Source organism: Equus przewalskii, chromosome 14 (assembly GCF_037783145.1).
Source record: "Equus przewalskii isolate Varuska chromosome 14, EquPr2, whole genome shotgun sequence".
Classification (NCBI taxonomy): Eukaryota; Metazoa; Chordata; class Mammalia; order Perissodactyla; family Equidae; genus Equus; species Equus przewalskii.
Genome location: NC_091844.1, coordinates 55,538,418 through 55,560,645, shown reverse-complemented (window position 1 = coordinate 55,560,645; position 22,228 = coordinate 55,538,418). Strand labels below are relative to the sequence as shown.

General features: G+C 36.5%; 1 protein-coding gene across 14 annotated transcripts in view; it reads left to right on the top strand.

The window, feature by feature from the left end:
- EML4 (EMAP like 4) overlaps window positions 1-22,228 on the top strand; it is a 157,677-nt gene that overhangs the window by 119,269 nt on the left and 16,180 nt on the right. For all 14 annotated transcript variants that reach the window (XM_070573992.1, XM_070573991.1, XM_070573990.1 and 11 more), the window contains 6 exons: window positions 5,063-5,214; window positions 6,759-6,884; window positions 7,420-7,551; window positions 8,287-8,354; window positions 19,550-19,638; window positions 21,041-21,138. In XM_070573992.1, coding sequence (XP_070430093.1) covers window positions 5,063-5,214; window positions 6,759-6,884; window positions 7,420-7,551; window positions 8,287-8,354; window positions 19,550-19,638; window positions 21,041-21,138 — 665 coding nt within the window. The remainder of the gene's footprint in view (window positions 1-5,062; window positions 5,215-6,758; window positions 6,885-7,419; window positions 7,552-8,286; window positions 8,355-19,549; window positions 19,639-21,040; window positions 21,139-22,228) is intronic.

Sequence of the window (22,228 nt, the reverse complement as noted above, 5' to 3'; positions counted from 1 at the left end):
TTGTGTCTCAAACAGTGATTTAAATGGTTGACGTGTTATCCTCTGACACTGAGCGGTCTGGGTAGGAATGTACCCTTCATTAGCCTTAATGTGTGTTGAGGTGGCAGACACAGAGAGGTTCAGAGGTGGTTTTTATTTTGGTTTTTGTCTGAAAAACTTGCAGCTTAGCCTTTGTGCAAAGAAAATCTGCCAGTGCATGAACAGGAAACAGGAAATCTAGTCTTGTAAACTGCTGGGCACATGGAATGGCCTGTGTTGTACTCGGCTACACGACTGACCCTATTATGGGCAAACTTGCCAAGAATTTTGTTTCTTCCTTTATGTTTGGGGTTTTCAGTTCTATAAATATGGCTGGGAAGGATTTGGTGAGTGCTGTGAAATGTGTAAGTCCAGATCAGGGCAGATGCTCAAAGTTTCCATTTTTAAATTCTTGCCAAAAATTTTACTAGGTTGATCCAGTTTGCATATTCCCTAATATGACATTTCTGCACCTGTGGCAGTCTTATCAACCAAAATTTGAGTATACTGTGATGTCATGTCTGATAAAGGGACATTTTTTGGATGGCAGAAGTAAAACTTTGTAGCTTCCTTTTAGTCTGGTAAATAGACAAACCAAAACTGGATTTTATGCCTCATAAGCACTCTATATATTTTATTCTTGCTTACAAACCATTTTTTCTTTACCTTAAATGTAAATTCACAGGAATCTTCAAAGTAATTAGTATTTTCAATTTCTTTTTTTCCCTCAGTTTTATTGAGCTATAATTGACATATTGTACCGTTTAAGGTGTACAACATAATCATTTGATATATGTATACATTGCAAAATGATTACCACAGCTCACATACTTATATTTTTTTCTTGTGATGAGAACTTTTAAGATCTACTCTCTTAGCAACTTTCAAATATACAATACAGCATTGTTAGCTATAGTCACCATGCTGCGCATTAAATCCCCAGATCTTACTTATCTTGTAACTGGAAGTTTGTACCTTTTCACCACCTTTACCCATTTCCCTACCCCTCTCTGCCTCGAGCAACCACCAGTCTGTTCTGTATGTATGAGTTCATATATTTTAGATTTCACATGTAAGTGAGATCATGCAGTATTTGTCTTTCTCTGTCTGTTTCACTTAGCATAATGCCCTCTAGGTCCATCCATGTTTTTAACAAATGTCAGGATTTCCTTTTTTTTAATCCATTGTATATATACACCACATTTTCTTTATCCATTCATTTGTCGGTAGACACTTAGGTTGTTTCAGTATTTTCTGTTTCTTGTGTGGGTACAAGGTATTTGTTACTTCCTTCATATATGAAACAGTTCAAAATCTTTTATATGAAATAGTTTGTAATTTTTTAAGTGAGGGAGGGAAAGTTGAGAGTATCTGCAGCACCCCCCATTAAAATGTTATTCTTAAATCTTTGTCAAGTTCCTTTAAGAAACTAAGAAACACCACCATTTTATACCTGCTCTCCAAATAATCAACAAGGGCCCATTTTCCCAGTTGCTAAGAATATAATGTAAATTTCAGAGTCTCCCTGACATTTGAGTCTATGGTTAAACAGGCACAGAAAGCCTTCCAAATGATCTTTATTTGGCAGTCAAGGTAAACTTGCTTTTTATGGAAACTTTGTTTCTGTTAGAGATGAGAAGAAAGGGGGAGATTTGCAATTAAGCTTGGATAGTACTTGGCCATGATTATTCCTGGAAGTACAGTAAGTTTTAAATTCAAGGATAATTATTTTTCATGGCAGGTATTTCAAACATTATTTGGCTTAAATTGGGATGTCGAAATACAGGCCCATGAGAAGGAAATCTTTGACTATAAATTTGTTTTATAGGTAAATACTATCTAAAGGGAGCTTTGGTAATTTGTTTAAATTTGAAGCACAGAAATTTTTTTACCTAAATTAGTGCTAGGTCCTCCTCAGGAGATAACTTTCCTGGTGGGAGGTCGAGAGTGGGAATGTCACAGAGTTGACCACTATAATAGACTATTTTTTTTTTTTTTTGAAGATTTTATTTTTCGTTTTTCTCCCCAAAGCCCCCCGCTACATATTTGTGTATTTTTAGTTGTGGGTCTTTCTAGTTGCGGCATGTGGGACGCCGCCTCAGTGTGGCTTGATGAGCGGTGCTGTGTCCACACCCGGGATCCGAACCGGTGAAACCCTGGGCCGTCAAAGCAGAACGTGCACACTTAACCACTCGGCCCTAGAATATTTTTATTCTTGATGAAGCATTTGTTCTTCAGTTTTACTTTCTGTTTTCTAACATTCCATCACTCTAGGAAGATCTTAAAATGTTTAACAAGGTGTTTGTCCTGTTTAGAAGTATGGTAGACTGAAATTAAAGATAGAAAAACTATATTTCATTTTCCTGCATTCTGACTGAAATCTGTGAAACTCCACACCTCTGTTTTTTGTAATTTTTTACATGGTACTTTCAAGCTATTCTTGTTAATTTAACCATGCTAGAGGAAATAAGCCCTTTGCTTCTTTTTTTTTTTTAAGTACCCAAATAAAGCCAACAGTTCCCCCCAGAAAATTCACATCTCTCAAATGCCCTTTCTCTCTTGGTCACATCAAAGCCGTAATAGATAATGGCTTGCTATCCTACTGGACACAATTACGTTGTTCAATGTTTGAAATATTTTTAGGTGATGAATGTTGATGTGAGCTGAGGCAGTTGACCTGAATAGCAAGTTTGTTGGAGTTCTGCTCCCAGCTCTGCTGAGTTGGGCAAGCGCTTTCCTTTCTCGTTGCCACATATACCCATCTTAAGCATTTGTGCCACTAGCACCCTCACAGTGAGTAATTTTTAGAGTCAACGTTAGCATAATTTTTTTTAGGATACCAAAACCCTGTAAATTTTAGTTAATTTTTGAAATATAATGGCAGCTCAAATAGAAAGATGAGTAAAAATGAACAATCTCAATAACAACTTTATTGAGATATAATTCACATACCATAAGATTCACCCTTTTAAAATGTACAAGTCAGTGGTTTTTAGTAGATTCACAGAGTTGTGCAACCATCACCACTATCTAACTTCAGAACGTTTTCAACACCCCAAAAAGAAACACTGCCCATTTAGCAGCCACTTCCCAGTCCTCCTTCCCCTCAGCCTCTAGCAACCATTTGTCTGCTTTTGGTTTTTATGGATTTACCTGTTTTGGACATTTCATATAAATGGAATTATACAATATGTGGTCTTCTGTGACTGATTTTTTTCACTCGAACCTTAATGTTTTCAGAGTTCATCCATGTTGCAGCCTGTATCCGTACCTCATTCCTTTTTATGGCTGAATAATATTCCATGCTGTAGATATACCACATTTTTTTAATCCATTCATCAGTTAATGAATCATTTTAGAAAATGAACAGTTTTCTTCCAGTTTTATTGAGCTATAATTGACATCTAATATTGTGTGAGTTTAAGGTGTATAGCATAATGATTTGATATATGTATATATTGCAAAATGATTACCACAGTAAGTTTAGTTAACATCTATCACTTCACATAGTTACAAATTTTTCTCTTGTGATGAGAATTTGTAAGATCTACTATCTTTGCAACTTTCAGATATACAATACGGTATTGTTAATTATAGTCACCATGCTGTGCATTAAATTCCGACGACTTATTTATGTTATAACTGAGAGTTTGTACCTTTTGAACTCATTCACCCATTTCCTCCACTGAATTATTTTTAAACTTGTAATATTTTTCATTTTTCCAAGGGATCTAAGGTCTATTTATTGACTGACTTTGGCCATATTTAAACAAGGTTCTACCTTCCCATTTTGAACCTGGTAACTAACTCTGCAAGATATCATGTTCCAGAAAGTTTTACTCTTGTCTGCCAGCCTCACTAGCTAGATAAAGAGCTTCTTTGAGTAAGGCATAATGAATACCAAAGAAAAAGGTTTGAGTACTAAAATCTTATTCTCACTCGTAAGAAAGAGGATCTGATTCTTTATATATATATAAATATGTCTTCCTTTTTTTCTTTTAATCTGCACATGGACTTTACTTAAAATTATTTTTTATGTACCTGCCTTGTCCCTTCCTGGGTACTTGTGAAGTGCTCTGAGCATACAAGAAAGCTGTTTTGTCATTCAGCCATCACATTGGGTATAGCCAGACCAGTTTTTAAAATACTAAAATATGTCTCTGGTTGGTCAAAAGCCACTGCTCCAAGCTGCCAGTGTCCACTTCTGCCCCACTACCTTCCCCAGTCCCTCATATCTCAGCAAATAAAGGCAGTAATCCTTGGCAGAGGAGAAGGCCTCCAGGTCAAAGTGGTTGTTAAATGTTATGACTGTTACTCAGCAGCAAATGAAGGCTTTTTTGCAAACTTGAACATGGAGTGAAGAGGCTTGAGTTCTAATCACAGCTTTGTAACTAGCTAACTGTGTGGTGCTGGTTAAGCCACTTCCATACCTCTGTGTCCTCAGCTCTAAAATCAGAAGAGTAATACCTGCCCTAAATACCATATAAGATGATTATTAAGAGGGGCTGGCCCCGTGGCCGAGTGGTTGAGTTTGCGCGCTCCGCTGCAGGCGGCCCAGTGTTTCGTTAGTTCGAATCCTGGGCGCGGACATGGCACTGCTCGTCGGACCACGCTGAGGCGGCGTCCCACATGCCACAACTGGAAGAACCCACAACGAAGAATACACAACTATGTATCGGGGGGCTTTGGGGATAAAAAGGAAAAAATAAAATCTTTAAAAAAAAAAAAAAAAGATGATTATTAAGAGCTGGTGAAGTTCTGAGGCTAATGTATCCTCTGTTGTCTGTGGAATTATCACTACTTTAGCTTGCTTTTTTGTAAGAATCTATTTTGAAATATTTTCAGAGTAACTAAATATTGACATAAATGCGAAGGATTGTATTAGCCTTGCAGAAGACTTGCTGAAAATAGGTTTTTGCTTGTTGAGTCATAGGAACTTTTGATTATTCACTCTATGGTTCTGCTAAAGTTTTCTTCCAAAAGACACTAAAGTCTGATGGAAAATGTTATCACTAGTATTTTTATTTTTCCCTTGTCATATTAGGTGTTTATCAGATCAGCAAACAAATCAAAGCTCATGATGGCAGTGTGTTCACACTTTGTCAGATGAGAAATGGGATGTTATTAACTGGAGGAGGGAAAGACAGAAAAGTAATTCTGTGGGATCATGATCTGAATCCTGAAAGAGAAATAGAGGTAAGGATGGAAATGCACCATAAAAATTTAAAAATATTAAACCCTCTAAACTCATGTCGTTTGTCCCACATTAAGATAACATACTTTTCTGGGAAATTGGTGCACGTTCTTCTCATTTCATTCCCTCAAGGAAAAAAGGACCTTCGTTAAACAAAATAATTTGAAAGAATAAAAAAAGATTGGGGAGAGTAATTAACTTCCTTGTTTACTTCTGAGATTATTTCTTAGTGATCCAAAAATAAAGCCATGCAAACTTAAAATTCAACAAACATTCATCAAATACTGTATCAAAATCCAAGGTATACAAAATGACCAGTTTAATTTTAAAAATTGAAAATAATCTTTTAAACAGTGGGCTTAATATTGCTAATGATCTATGTACATGTCTGCTTCGTGGCATGAATCAAGTGTATCCATAAAACCTGACAGGTGTAATGTGCTCAGTGAAAGTTTGCTGATTGAATTGAGGTGTCAGGAAGTGAAATGATTACGAATAGTATTTTAGATCAATGATTCTCAAAACAAGGGCAAATCTCATGGAGTTTAATATTGCTTCTATTTCTTGGTGACTTAAATTTAGAATTTATGTTCACTGTTTTCTACACATAACATGCTCTCCAGACAAAATCTTCTCTAAAAAAGAGGATCCTGATAGTACTGCTCTTGGGTTTTATTTCCAGGAAGATAGATAAGAAAGAGTGGCTTTATTACATCCTTAAGTTCATAGTGGAAATGCCACTTCTTTTACCATTTATTTTCTTCACAGATAAAACTGATATCCTTTGTAATCAAAACCTACACCATCTAGTTCATTCTTCCTTTTGCCATTTCTAACAAATTTAGGTTACTTTTAAAATTCAGTTCTTTGTGCTTTTAGGAGTCATTTTGGATCCTACTTCATAAGAAAGAACAGCATTATTTCAGAAAGAGTCATTGTTTGGGCTTATTAAATTATTAATATAACATTCACTGAGAGTATACCATGTAGTGCATTAAGTAAGATTGATCTTCCAAGGAGTCCTCTTAATGGCACTTAACACTTTACAATATATTGCTTTTTAGTTGCAAGGAAATTTCCCATGTACTATTCTTACATTTTGATCCTTATAATAATCAGTAGTAGGAAGGGCATGTAGTAGTATTATCCCCAAGTTACAGATAAAGACATTTGTCTTAGGCTGAATGACTTACCCAAAATAACATAGCTAGTAAATAACAAAACCAGACTACATTCTTCACGTGATCTAATAGAACTCATTCCTTTTTCCCCTACTCCTAGCCCTTAACTCTTGAAATCATAAAATATAGATTTAAAATTGCCTGAAGCAAAGAATGTTGATAATAATTCATTATAACTTGTGTGTCATAAAATGTAATTATCTGAACAAATAAATTGTTATTAGCGTAGGATTACCGTATTACTTTCAAATTTGGAGTTCTGTTGTTTATTACCCCGTAATCACTTACAGCTATAAATGCAATTTTCAGGTAGTAATTAATGTATGTTAGTATGTGTATGGTGACTTTACAAATTTGTTTTTTAGGTTCCTGATCAGTATGGAACAATCAGAGCTGTAGCAGAGGGAAAAGGAGATCAATTTTTAGTAGGCACATCACGAAATTTTATTTTACGAGGAACATTTAATGATGGCTTCCAAATAGAAGTACAGGTAAGCAATATGGTTTGTTTTGCTGAGGGAGATTGGCCATGAGCTAACATCCATGCCAGTCTTCCTCTATTTTTCAGTATGTGGGCCACCAGCACAACGTGGCCACTAACAGGGTAGTGTAGGTCCATGCCTGGGAACCAAATCCAGGCTGCTGAGGCAGAATGGGCTGAGTGTAACCACTAGGCCACTGGGGCTGGCCCTTAAGCTATATGGTTTTCACCATTAACTGAATTTTTTTTTTTTTTCTAATGAAGATTCACCCTGAGCTAATATCTGTTGCAAATCTTCCTCTTTTTGCTTGAAGAAGATTCACCCTGAGTTAACATCTGTGCCAGTCTTCCTCTGTTTTGTCTGTGGGGCACCACCACAGCATGGCACCGAAGAGTGGTGTAGGTTCACATCCAGGAACCGAACCCAGGCTGGCAAAGCAGAGCGCACCAAACTTAACCACTAGGCCACAGGGCCAGCCCCCTTAACTGAATATTCTTGATGAGACTCTTTGTTTCTTAGAAAAATGGTTGTATTTTATTTTCAGGGTCATACAGATGAGCTTTGGGGTCTTGCCACACATCCTTTCAAAGATTTGCTCCTGACATGTGCTCAGGACAGACAGGTGTGCATGTGGAACTCAGTGGAACACAGGCTGGAATGGACAAGGCTTGTAGATGTAAGTAAAGCAAAATGTGATTATAATCTCCCCACAGAAACTCCTTAAACTGGCAGTTGGGAGTAGCAAAGGAAAAAGGACTGAGCATTGGTTAAAACCAAGTGTATTTACATAGTTTAGTAAAGAGGGTGCGGGGAGGGGAGACTGTTTAGTCACAAAGTATAATATGAACCCACTCTAAAGAAGCAAGGTAGCAGGGCAAACTCTCAATTTTTCTGTCAGTTTTAGTAGTAAAAATCAAAAAAGATTTCACATATTTATGGAGCATCAATTGTTAGGGAAATGTTTGGGCCTCTGGTGGTGGTGCAGTTGGTTTCAGTAAGTGCTGCTCACTAACAGACTCTACTGTCCTCTTTTTGAGTTGGTCTCTTACTGTATTTTCTCCCTACTCCACCCAGATATCCACCTTTTCTAGCCCAAAAAAATGTATGCACGTTCTTTGCAGACTCTGAAGAACTGTACAAATGTTTGTTAGTATCCTTATTATTGTTCCACTGCCTAGCCACGAGCTGGTTGTCCTTTCCCCTCACCACTCTGCCAGCACATCCCCTTCCTGCTCTGAAATTCCTTTTCCTCTCATGTCCATGTGGTGTTTCCCATTGGTTATAATAAAGTTGATTGGAATTCCATGTTTGTATGAAACATGTTATTTTCAAATATGTTTTTGCCACTATTCCCATAGATCTAGGGAGACTTTCTCATGTACTCCCCAACAGCTGTCTGTCTCTCTTCTAGGAACCAGGACACTGTGCAGATTTTCATCCAAGTGGCACAGTGGTGGCCATAGGAACGCACTCAGGCAGGTAGGGTCTTTAAGGGAAATGTGAGCTGAGTAATCTGAAGTGGTGGGGTGTTTAACTGTTATTCAGGAATGTTCTCAATCTGATCTGGAGAATTATTCTTTTAAGTGGCACACTAATATGCTTGTTGCTCTTCTCTGTTTGTTTACTCATTCAGTGATTATTTATTGCGCACCTACCATTTGTCAGACAATTGTGGGCATTTAGGCTACATCCGAGTGCAAAACAAAATCCCTGCCCTTGTGGAGCCCACATTTTAGTGTGTGGGTGCTGGAGGCAGAATGAAAAATAAACATTATTCTAATTAAGTTAGAAAATGTTGAGAGCCATGGGTGAGGGAGGGTTGAGCACAGGAAGAGGGATTGGCAGGGGGTGCAGTTGCAAAATGATAAATAGGGTGGTCAGGATAGGCTTCATTGAGAGCGTGATAAATCAGCAGACTTGACCCTCCCTTGTGAAATTTTCTCTGTTACCAGAAAATTTCTCTCCTTATTCTTTTAGGGAAGAGAATTGAAGCTGAAATAATGCAGTTGAGCTTTTATAAGTTGTTTGTGCTATAGCTTTTGTCATCCTGTCTTTTTGAATGTTACACAGGTAGATAATAAAGGTATATTTCCTGAAATTGTCATTAATTGCTTGTCTTTGCAGACCTTGTATAGTGCCTTCCCAAGATTTTTGAGTAACATATATTTATTATCTGCATATTTTTAATTGGGTGCCTTCTATTGCCTCTACTAGTAAGTAGCCCTCATCACAAATAACTTAATTTCTTTTTTTTCTTAAAGATTGGCACCTGAGCTAACATCTGCTGCCAGTCTTCTTTTTTGTTGTTGTTTCTGTCATTTTCTCTCCAAAGCCCCCCAGTACATAGTTGTGTATCTAGTTATAGGTCCTTCTGGTTCTGCTATGTGGGACACTGCCTCAGCATGGCCTGATGAGCAGGTGCTGGGTCCAGCCCAGGATCCAGCCCAGGATCCAACCCGGTGAAACCCTGGGCCACTGAAGTGGAGCGTGTGAACTTAACCACTCTGCCACATGGCAGCCCCTTAACTTATTTTTTAAAGAGGCAGAAGAAAAATATGAAGTCAATTTCTAAAAGTTAAACCCGTAGAAAATGTGGAATGCTGATTTCTAATGAGGTGAAACTATTGTAAATACACTTATGTAAATATTTTTGTTTATATGACAAATGTTTCAAATGAGCCAGTTCATTTAATCATTTAGAGGTTTTTTTTGTAGCAAGTTTTCCCTCTGGCTCTTGGATGCAAATTAACACCTCTGGAAACTCAAAGCATTCAAATTCCTTTTCATAAATAGTGCTACAAAATCTTTCAGAATCATGGAAAAACATGTCTTTAAAGTAAACCTTGAAATGTGGGTATGTAACTAGAGATGCTATTTGAGTGGTTCTGAAATAACTGAATTTTAGAATTAGGCTGCTTGGGAGAGTAATTGGTGATAACTTACAAATATAGGTGGCTTTATTATCTCGGGTTTCCCAAAAAAATACCTGTCAGTAATAGATTATTACTGAGACTTGCACTAAATAGACAGGCAAATGGCAGATCATTTTGTAGGATTTGGAGGAAATTATTTTCTGTTTTACTGAAAAAATTAGAGCACTTAAGAAACAACCTGAGTTATAGTACTGGTTTGCAGAAAACGACAAAGGAGTTCACTTCAGATCTGTTTTTTGTGCAGCTGAAAAGATATCACAAATGCTAAAGTCAATGAAATAATAAGAGTAAGAGCTACCATTTATTCAGTATCTGATGACAGACCTTGTACTAAATTCTCTTTATTATTACTTTAAATCTTCACAAGAGCACAAGAAAATATTTATTAATATCTCCATTGCACAGACAGGAAACCAAGACCTGTAGAGTTTCAGTCACTTGTGATTGAGTCAAGATTTGAACTCGGGTTCTCTATGGCTCCCAAGCTTGTCTCTTTCCACTACTCCACCAGTACTTTTTGAGATGTGGTTATGGTGTTTGTAGCATTACTTGAAAATATTGTAAGGAATGTTTATCGCCGAAGGTTAAACCACTGGCTGACATATTTTAACAGCATTTATTGTGGTATATAACAAAGGAATTAAACACTGAGTGGAATGTAAGGGTTAGAGGTGTTTAAATCATTAAGACGCACCACTTGCTTGGATGGAGGAGTGTATGTGTGTATACAATATAGACACATGTATACAGAGCCCCAGTTTTTAAGGAAAAACTGATCTGATTTAAATTCACTGAAATTACTTTCTAACGTTTATGTGGCTGTGAGGTCATCATTAACAAGCTTAAAATGAAAAGTCACTTAATTTAAGTGACTTAAGCTAAATAAAGTTAAACCAGTTGGTTCCTCTGGGAGTTGTGACTAGAAAACACCATATAAATGAGAGTGATGTGGTTACTAGATGAAAAGTGCTGGCAGTCAGTCCTTTGTGGTGTGGAGTTGGGCGTTATTTAGAATCTACAGGAGATGTAGTTATCAGTGTTCATTCTATACATAATTCCTGTCTTTAGTTTCACATCTGATTAGATTCTGTTGATTCTTAGAGAACTTTCTCATTTATTATTTTTTACACAGATCTGTGAATACCTGCCTATGATGTCTAAAACTGAAAATTCCTCAATGTAGCCATTCAGAGTATTATCACTGACGCTAAGCTTGAAAAAAGTCACACTCAGGACAAGGAAGTTTTTTTTTTTCTAACTATATGCAGTACGTGTCCAAATTGTCCATGATCCAGAAAAGGTGACTAGCAGAATGTTTAAAGATGTCTTCATGTCCATATCTAGAAATTTCTACTTCTTATAATCAGGAAGTAAGCACAAGTGTGAATAAATTATCACAGTGATAAATAAAATTATCATTTTTTATCTTTTTTTTTTTTTGAGGAAGATTAGCTCTGAGCTAACTACTGCCAGTGCTCCTCTTTTTGCTGAGGAAGACTGGCCCTGAGCTAACATCCGTGCCCATCTTCTTCTACTTTATATGTGGTACGCCTACCACAGCATGGCATGCCAAGCGGTGCCATGTCCACACCCGGGATCTGAACCGGCGAACCCTGGACCACCGAGAAGTGGAATGTACACACCTAACCGCTGTGCCACCGGTCTGGCCCCTAAAATTACATTTTGAAGAATGTATTACTAATATAATGTCTAAGGGAAAAAATTAAATGCATAGCCCTAAGTGGGCATAGTACTTTCTTAACATGCTAATCCTCACATAGTGGGGATTCTTTTTAACAGCTTTATTGAGATATAATCCATCCATTTAAAATACACAGTTCAGTAGTTTCTAGTAAGTTCACAGGGTTGTGCAACCATCGTCACAAACTAATTTTAGAACATTTTCATTAATCCAAAAAGAAATCCTGTACCCATTAGCAGTCACTCCCCATTACCCTGCCCACCGCCTCCCAGCCTAAGGCAACTGATCTACCTTCTGTCTCTACTGTAGGTTTGCCTATTCTGGACATTTCATATAAATAGAATCATACAGTGTGTGATCTTTTGTGATTAGCTGCTTTCACTTAACATAATGTTTTCAAGGTTCCATGTTGTACAGCATATCTAAGTATTTCATTCCTTTTGTGGCCAAATAATATTCCTTTGTATACATATACCTGCTTCATCAGTTGATGGACGTGTGAGTGATTTCCACTTTTTGGCTACTATGAATAATGCTGCTGTGAACATTTATTCACAAGTTTTTATGTGGACATATGTTTTTTAATTCTGTTGCATATATACCAAGGAGTATACATGCTGCATCATGTGATAACTCTATGTTTAACATTTTGAGGAACTACCGAACTGTTTTCCACAACAGCTATGCCATTTTATATTCCACCAGCGAAGTATGAGGGTTCCACTTTCTCCACATCCTCACCAACACTTGTCATTGTCTGTATTTTGATAACAGCCATCCTAGTGGGTGTGAAGTGCTTTTTCATTGTGGTTTTGATTTGCATTTCTTTGATGGTGGTGATGTTGGGTATCTTTTTCATGTGCTTATTGGCCACTTGAATAGCATCTTTAGAGAAACGCTATTCAAGTCCTGTGCCCATCTTTGAACTGGTTTGTCTTTTTATTGTTGAGTTGTAAGAATTCTTTATATATTCTGGATAACAGTACCTTATCAATATATGATTCGCAAGTATTTTCTCTCATTCTAAGAGTTGTCTGTCACTTTCTTGATGGTAACATTTGTGGCACAAAAGTTTTAAATTTTTATATAATCCAGTTTATCTATTCTTTCTCATGTTTCTTGGTCATAAGGATTTAGTCCTATGTTTTCTTCTAAGAATTTTACAGTTTTAGCTCTTACCTTTAGGTCTCTGACTCATGAGTTAATCTTTGTATATAGTATAAGGTAGATATGCAACTTCATTCTTTTGCATGTGGATATCCAGTTGTTATAGCACCATTTGTTGAAAAGCCTGTTCTTTCCCCGATATTGACACCCTTGTCAAAAAATTGACTGTAAATATATGGGTTGTCTGCCTGGGCTCTCGATTCTATTCCATTGATAGATATATATCCATCTTTATGCCAGTACCACACTGTCTTGATTATTGTTGCTTTGCATCAAGTTTTGATATTGAGAAATGTGAGCCCTCCAACTTTGTTCTTTCTCAAGGTTGTTTTGGCTATTCAGGATCCCTTGATGATCTTGTCAATTTCTACAAAGAAGCCAGCTGGCATTTTGATAGGATTTCTTTCTTTCTTTCTTTTTTTTTTTTTTGAGGAAGATTAGCCCTGAGCTAACTACTGCCATTCCTCTTTTTTTCTTTTTGCTGAGGAAGCCTGGCCCTGAGCTAATATCCGTGCCCATCTTCCTCAACTTTACATGTGGGATGCCTACCACAGCATGGTGTGCCAAGCAGTGCCATGTCCGCACCTGGGATCCGAACCTGCAAACCCCAGGCCACTGAGAAGCGGAATGTGCGAACTTAACCACTGTACCACCAGGCCGGCCCCCGGATTTTTTTTCTTTATGAATCAATTTGGGGAATGTCACTATCTTACCAATGTTAAGTCTTCCAGTTTATAAACAGGAGATGTTCCATTTATTTAGATCTTCTTCAGTTTCTTCCAAAAGTGTTTTTAGTTTTGGGGGTACAGATTTGCACATTTGTTAAATTTATACCCAAGTTATTCATTCTCTTGATGTTATTTTAAATTAAATTGTTTTCTCAATTTCATTTTCAGAATATTAATAGCTAGTATACATAGATACAACTACTTTTTGTATATTGATCTTATATCCTGCAACTTTGCTGAATTTATTTCTTAGTTCTAATAGTTTTTTTGGTAGATTCCTTAGGATTTTCTACATACAAGATGATGTAATCTGCAGATAAAAATAGTTTTCTTCCTTTCCAATCTGAATGCTTATTCTTTTTCTTGCCTAATTGTCCTGACCAGAACCTCTAGTATGATACTGAATGGAAATGGTGAGAGTGGTCATCCTTGTCTTGTTCTCTATCTTGCAGAGAAAGCATTCAGCCTTTTACCATTAAGTATAATGTTAGTTCTGAGTTTTTCGTTGATGCCCTTTGTCATGTTGAAGAATTTTCCTCCTATTCTTAGTTTGTTCAGAATTTTTAATCATGAAAGGGTGATGGATTTTATCAGATGCCTTTTCTGATCTATGGAGATAACATGGTTTTTGTCCTTTATTAATATGGAGTAGTACGTTAATTGATTTTCGTATGTTAAATCATCCTTGTGTTCTTGAGATAAATCTTACCTGGTCATGGTTTATATTCTTTTTATATGTTGCTGGATTCAGTTTGTTACTATTTTGTTGAAGATTTTTGCATCTATATTCATAAGGGACATTGGTTTATAGTTGTCTTGTGATGCCTTTGTCTGGTTTTGGTATCAGGGTAATAATGGCACTAAGGACTTTAATACAGCTGATATCTCCAAAACTGAAATGAAGATTTAAAGCATAAAATGGATACAAATTAGTATATATTAGTAATTTTTAATCAGTTAATCAAATTTTTAATCATTACCAAAATCTTAGATTTATTGGACCAATGACTATAAAACATTCAGTTAATAAATTATACTTAGGCATATCACACATGATTTTCAAATATAACATTCTCTCATTTTTAAAAATTTAGGTTTCTTGTTGGGATTTAAAGTTCTTCATAAAGCTCACAATATATGTGAACCTGAAGCGTTAGGAATTTGAAAGTTGTAATCTCTGAATTATTGGTAAAAATACATTCTACTTGATTTTTCCAGGATGCCAATTAATCATCCTTCCCCATCCTGTTTTTTTAAACAAGTTTCTGAAAAGGCACTTAATCTTTATACCACTTCTAGACCTCAGAGAAACCACACATATATTTACCATCCCATCAGGATATCAAGTCTGTATCAGCTCAGAGAAAATTCTCCAAGCAGTTTACACAAAACTTTACTCTGGTCTTGGTTGGACCCAGTCCAATGTTCAAACCAACATACAGTATTTAAGGAAGGAGTTTTTGCCACACTAATTTTATAGGCTGGTAAATGGAGGTGACACACCCAGAATTAGAGAAATCGGTAGACTTGAAGTGATGATAGGGAGAGTAAAAAGCATAGGTTAAAACTGGAAATTGTTTCAAAGAAAAATCCATAGAATTGAGTCAGGATATAGAACATACTAGATATAACATATAGGGATGAAAAGAGAGTGGGCAGACTGAGAGAGCTAACTTCAAAGAAGACCCCAGAGTTTCTGGTCTACAGTGATAGTGACAGCTTTGACAAGGAAGCAAGCTGGGAAAATGAGCCTGGTGAGTGAGTAGGTAAAGAATTTAACTTAGTTTTTGACATGGAAACACAGAACACTAGACCTGGAGAGACTTAAGTGATCTGGCTCAACTCATAAGTTTTGATAGTGACTGTAACCTTGGCAAGCCAGCCATGTAGCTAAAGTACTCTCACCAAATTCTAGCCAGGTAGTGTTGACTGTAAAGGTTCTGAGCATAAGAAATGCTCTTTCTGCTCAAAAGGGAGATGTCAAAGACATATTACCACAAGCTCAGACTTACTTCTTTCCATAATTAAAAGAGAAAAGTTCTAATTAGAAAAGAATAGCTTTCTCCCTGTGTGATTTGGTGTTACTTAACTTGGCCCGTGGGTACTCAGAGCTCATTTCCCAGGGTGCAAAGTGTCTTTGAACTCCATCAGCGTGAATCTGCCTGAGTTCTGCCTTGTTATAACTCCAGTTCTGAGTTACTCTTCAAATGTTTATTGAGCTCCTACAACTTGTAAAGCACTGTACTAGATGCAGTGAGTGGCACAAAGAAATATGAGACATGGTCCCTACTCGAAGTAGATTATAACCTAATTAGATAACACGTAAAAAGATAAAGAACATATCATATTGGTAGTTTAGTATTACTTGAATAAACAGGCAGTAATTCTTGGAGATCAACGGAGAAATTACTATGACCCTGAGTGGTCAGGGAATGCTTCACAGAGGAGGTGAAATTGGTCCTGCCTTGAAGGAGTTCTTGGATCTTGAAGAGGCAGTGAAGAGTTGGGAGCTCATATCAGCCAGGAGGAATGGATTGAGCAAATGTAGCAAATATGAGCCAACTGGACTAGAACGTTCCTAAACAGTGGAATCCAAACTTGTTTAGCCTGGCCTTTAAAGCCCATTAAAAATATTTCCCTCACTTCTCCAGCCAGACTGGTCAAGTTGTTGTCCTTTATATACACCCAAGCCCTTTTTGTAATTTCTTATCAACTACTTTACACCTATTTATGTCCCACCTATCCTTGCCATATTTGATGTGATGAAATCCTAGACCACCCACATCCTCAGTGATCACTCGCTGCTCTGAAACTTCATAATCCTTATTACTTGTATAATTCACATTACTTTGAACTATTTACTACTTTATGAACTCATTCTGTCTCCCCAGTTAGATTATAAACTCCTATTCTGCCTCCTTTGCTGACTCTTTTCTTCTCTGAATCCCTAAATGCAAGTGTATCTTAAAGAGCACTCTCCATGGGATCACGCCCTCCCCTGGGGTGATACAGTGAAAAGCACAAGGGTCAGAAGCTCTGTCCTGGTTCTGCCACTAACTAGTTGGTTGATGACTGGTCAGGTGTTTTGACATCATAGGATTTCACTGTTCTTATTTGTAAAATGAGAGGGTAGAATTAGGCTTTTCTTCCTCGTGTTTTTGGCTTTACCTTTTTCTGATTGTAAAAGCCACATTCTTATTCTTATAAGTTAGAAGATCATAAAGAAGGAAGGGGTGGAGGGCAGTTACAAACCTGCCACCCAGAGTGCACACTTTATATTATGATGAATATATTTTAACTCATAAACAGATATATATTCATTTAGGGAGTTAGAAGTATGGTACTTTCCAGCTCTAAAATCTTACAATTCTTTTTTGCTACTAAAGAAATCAACATAGTGTCTTTTGAAAAAGTCATCAAGATAGAGGGTACTATGTTTTAGTACTTGACTTACAAGTCAGATTATTTTAAATATATGGCCAGAGATTTCCCGTCTCTGATACTGAGCAATTACATTTAGGAAGATCCATTAATTAGGTCCTTTAGGTCTATAGAGCCCCATAATGGTTCCAGATTACCTCAAAGCAGAAACTTAGTTCTAATGTATTTACTCTAAGCCTGGAATAAGAATACAGTTCAACACACGGAAAACTTATTTCTAGAAAATTCCCTCTGCTAGAGGATTTGTTGTTCTCTCCATACCTTTGTTAGGGACACAGGTCCTGAGCCCAAAGTGTTTACTGAACGTAGAACATAATTCATGCAATGAAAAGGATGGGAGCTTTAAAATTATTGCTGGGGTCCATAAGGAAATCGTATGCTTTTAATAACAGAGTTATTTAATTATTACTAAAAATTACCAAAAGTAGAATTATTCTCTGATAAGTAATTAAATAGAAAAAGTAGGCAGGGTTTTTTTTTTTTTTTTTTTCCTTTTTTGATTGCTACCATCTCTAACCAGTAAATGACTCAGTTTTAGATTTCTACATGTTATACTAACAGACGTTCTGGATTTTTTATTACTTTTTAAGGGAGTTTCCAAAAGATAAAATTGTTTGCGATTTTCCTGGGAAGATTAAATACACTTGGAAAACAGTCTTAAAACAGTATCAGGGCTTCTCCAAAATGAAAATTGATAATTTTCAAATGCCTAAGAAAGTATAGTAAAGCTTCCATGAACTCATTAAAAACTTAAAACTTTATACCTACAGAGTGGCACTGTATCTCATTGTTCTTTAGGTGTGTCTGTTCAGCCTGAGTTGGAATATTTAGTTCCCTTACTCTGAAAAGGCACTTCACTTGGCATCAGCTTTGGCATTTCTTGGCTTAGAGAAGTTTCACAGTGGTAGCCATGAAAATTGATTAATGAATCACATTCTTAGAAGAAACCAGTGGTCTATGGGTACTGTCCACTTGCAATAAAGTATGTTTCTTATGTACCTTTTGAAGTGGAAATTATCAGTAAACATGCAGCATAGGGCTTCAGAGTGCCAGTTTCTTGCTGATTGACCTTTAAACTCAAGTATTCACAAATAGAAACTATTTCTCTTACCTGAGTAGAAGACAGAATTTATTAATTAGGTTAACCACCCAGAAGTTTCAACCCATAGCTCACAAGTTACTAAAATTCATTTATGAACATGTTTAATTAGAGAGGGATTCCAGTGATAGGTAAAGAGTTGGGATCTTTTAGTCTTTCATCTTCTACTTTGAATACATTAATGCATATTAAGCAACATCACTAAACATTCTTTTTTTAAAAAAATTCTTTCAAGCCCTTTCCTCTCTCCTAAATAATATTTCTTTTAATCTGAAGGGGAAATGGTCTCTTTCCAGATATTAGTTATAATGCTTCATAATTAAAAGGAACTGTCATTATGGTTCCTGTTATTGGCTTATTTTAGTAGTGAAAGTTTTCCCATATGAATAATTAAAAACAAAACTTGCTGCTCTTGTTGTCTGATTCAGTTACATGAGATTAAGACAGTGTGTTTTTTTTCCTAGTCTTGTCCCATTCCCTCCCCCCACCCTAACCATTTCTTCCTGAATACTGCACTACTAGTAAGTAATTCTTGCTAAGTAAACTTTGCTTTTGTAAGGTTCAAGACTTAATTTTGTAATGTTCAAGACTTAATTTATATTTGTTCACTTATTCATTCTACAAATATTTATTTAGTGCCTGATCTGAGCCAGGCACTGCTTAAGTCTGAACTCCTCCAACCAGCTATGCATGCTGTCTCTGACCTGCCCTCCTCTCACTTACTCAGCCTTTAGTCGTCTGGCCTTAGTTCCCAGTCTTTGCTTTGTACACCACATCTCACCATGCTCTTCTGAAGGACCATCCCTTCCTTCAAAATGCTCTTAGAAAGAGGTCTGATAATTTATTATGTAGTTGGATTTAAGTCATTGTTTTACCTCTCAGTAGGCTTTTACATTTTGACTTTTCCTATAAATGTGAATGAAAAACTGTCTTTCAAAGAATTCAGAGCTTCCCTGTGGGAGTGTTGGAGGTATTGGAGAGGCAGAATGCTGCCTGCTAGTTCCCTTGAAATCACACCAAATGAATGGCCCCTTGCCTTTCCCTTCCGCCTTCATACTATTCATGCTTCTCAACACTTCCATAGCTGTTCAACAGTCACTCCTCCTGCCTGAACTCCTTGTACTTATTTTCCTCACTGTTCAGTTGAACCCATAACCTGCATCCTCTCTAGAGGTTTTTCTCTCTCCGTCATCATTCATTTTCCTTCTGAGTTCCTCTATTATACATAGTTACCATCACTGAGATTGGCCCTCAATTGTTCTTTGTTTCAGTGGGCTCATTTCTTTTTCCTCAGCTCTAGTGTAATCTTCAAGAACACTGATCCTGTCATCTTATTTTCTGTTTAGACAGTGCCTAGCAAAGAGACACAGTTGGCATTCAGTGAATACCTAAAGTGAAATGAGAACATGCCTTGGCCCATATAAGTATATTTATATTCTATCTAGCAACATTTTGCAAAATGAATTCATCGTTCATTAGAAGAAAGGAACATGTCATGCTTAAGAGAATTATTAAAATTTCTTAAAATTAAAGAGAAAAAGCAATCTTTTTTTTTCTATAAATGCTAAAAATATCTAAAGAAGATTTTGATTTTTACTTAACAGGTGGTTTGTTCTGGATGCAGAAACCAGAGATCTAGTTTCTATCCACACAGACGGGAACGAACAGCTCTCTGTGATGCGCTACTCAGTAGGTAGGCAGATTTACCCCCGATCCTGACATTCCCAGTATTTCTCTGTAATTGTGTCTTTTCACTTCCAGTAAAGCTGACTACTTTTTTCTCTACGCTCTAGCGTTGTTAAATATTGAATATGATTCCCCCAACATCAGATTAAATTCTGCTGCAGGAAACCGCAAAAGATCCGCTAAAGTTAAACAACATTCTAAATCATCAAGCAAACATAAATTTAAAACAAACTGTTACAACTGCATTTGCAATTGAAAGCAGAATACAGTGCAATCAAATCCCATTTTTTTGGAACTACACATACTTAGAATTTTGAATAGGTATTAGGTTGAATGTTACAGCTATTTAGCAACCTTTTCTTTGTATATGAGAGAATATAAAATTATAGTAATATTCAAAAGACACAAGTTTTATAGGCCCTTCAAGTTTTTAAAAAGTTAGTTATGTTGTTACTGGTTACACAGTAATGGCTGGTTTGTTAATTAGATAAAATACTTAGCAACTCATTATAAGAATTTGATAAATTTGTTTAGCCTTGTTTGAATAATTCTTTGTATTTTATTCACAGTGTTAAGTTTCCTAAGATTCCAATTCCCTTTTTCCATTATTAATATGGTTTTGATTCACGTCATTCTTCCCTGGAGTTAGTGTGAGTGATATTTGCTTATATTCGAAAATATATTTCACTAGTTGTTGGATTAGTGTGGGATCCAAAGGATCTTTTTGATTGCTTCTAAGTTGTTTCAAAGGAAGCACACAATACTATTCTCTGAGTTGTACAAGGAAGGAAAAGTATTTGTTTCAAGCTATAAGCCTGGCAAGAGTTACCTTGGAGCAGAAAAGGCTTTCTGTTTCAGTTTGGCTTTTTTTTGTGCTATAGTAACAAAAAACTACTGCAAATGTAGCAATTAAAATCCAAAGATCAAGTTAGTAGACTTTATTGACCATCTGTTACGTGGTAAGTACAATGGAGGAGACCATAAAAGAAGAGAGATGGTCCCTTCCCAAGAGAACCGCCCTATAGCTGGAGAGATCATATGTGCTCAGCTGAAATGAGCAATTGTGCACTCTGCTTGTTGTATGAATACTGTGTACTTAGACCCATAAAAGTAGGTTAACCTCCCTGGGGCCAGTTTGTAGCTAACTAGGAGATGAGGCTAGAGTGAGGGGAGAGTCCAAGGCCCCTATTAGAATCCAAGAAAGGATTGTGTGCTGGAGCAGAGGACCACTTGTTTTTCAAGTGTGCTTAGTAATGGAAAGATTCATTCATTAAACACCAAATAACAGTTAAATTGATGAGATTTAACAATATTTGTAAAATATCATTTGGTATAAGTCCAATAAAATAACAATAAATAAATCTATTAATATATTTCTCTAGTCAACACTTTTTCCTGTTTCATTCTAGATGGCACCCTCCTGGCTGTAGGATCTCATGACAACTTTATTTACCTCTATGTAGTCTCAGAAAATGGAAGAAAATATAGCAGATATGGAAAGTGCACTGTAAGTAGTGAAGTAAAATAGGTTAAGTTGTAAAATTGTTGGAAAATGTTACTTCTGTTAAAAAGAGAGTTAAATATTTCCATTGATGTATCCATTGTTGTCTCTCCTTAGCTGTTTTAAACTTTAATCTCTCTCTTTGGAAACTAAGATTACCTGACAGCAGAATGTTGTAGTTCCTTGTGTACTCTAGAAAGGTTTCTCCTTTTGATGGGAGTTAATGTTTGTCTCCCTCTGACCAGTTTTAAGGCAGTTTCTTAACTTGAAGATATTTCCATAGGAAACTCTTAGGAAATAACACTTCTTGAAGATGGAGAGAGGCAGAAAGGAAAGGGTATTTCACTTTTAATCTCAGTGTCCCATGATCCTGCCCATCCCTGACACTCTGCAGTTTCCTGTGTCATCTCTCTACCACTAAAAATAAAATAACTTATATGGAGTTTTGTCTGCATTAAGAGAATTAACAGAAGCATAATTCCTTAAATTTGTTGCCCATTTCTGATTGATTAGGTTATCAGTGTAAGATGAAGATTCAGTTCAGTTCTGTAGGCATGCTGAGTGCTTACCTTATGGCAGGTGCTCTGCCAACTAGAGAAACGTTGTAGGCACCGGGAATATATGTAAGATTTGTTCCTTGTCCTCGAAAAGTGCACATTCAAGCTGAGGACATGACAAGAAAGGCAGGCAGTGTAGCACAGTGGTTAGGGGCACAGACATAGGGGAGGATTACCTGGATTTTAATTCTTGTTTCACCACTTAACGGGCTAGTGTGACCTTGGGCAAGTTACTTAAACCTTCTACTTCAGTTTTCTCTTCTGTAAAATGAGGATAATTGTAGTTTCTACTTCACTGGATTAAAACAAGTTAATGCATATGAAATGCTTGGGATAGTGCTTGGCACACAATAAGTACTTAGTGTTTGTTAAATGTGATTTTTGTAGAAAATGAGGTAGCTGGAGGTGTATGTTAGGAAATTAATGTGGGACTAGCAGATCACTTAGAGAATTGGTGGCACAGATCCTTTAACAGTCTTTATCACAAAATAGTTTTAGGGGAATAAATAAAAGAATTAGTTTTTAGAAGCATATACATA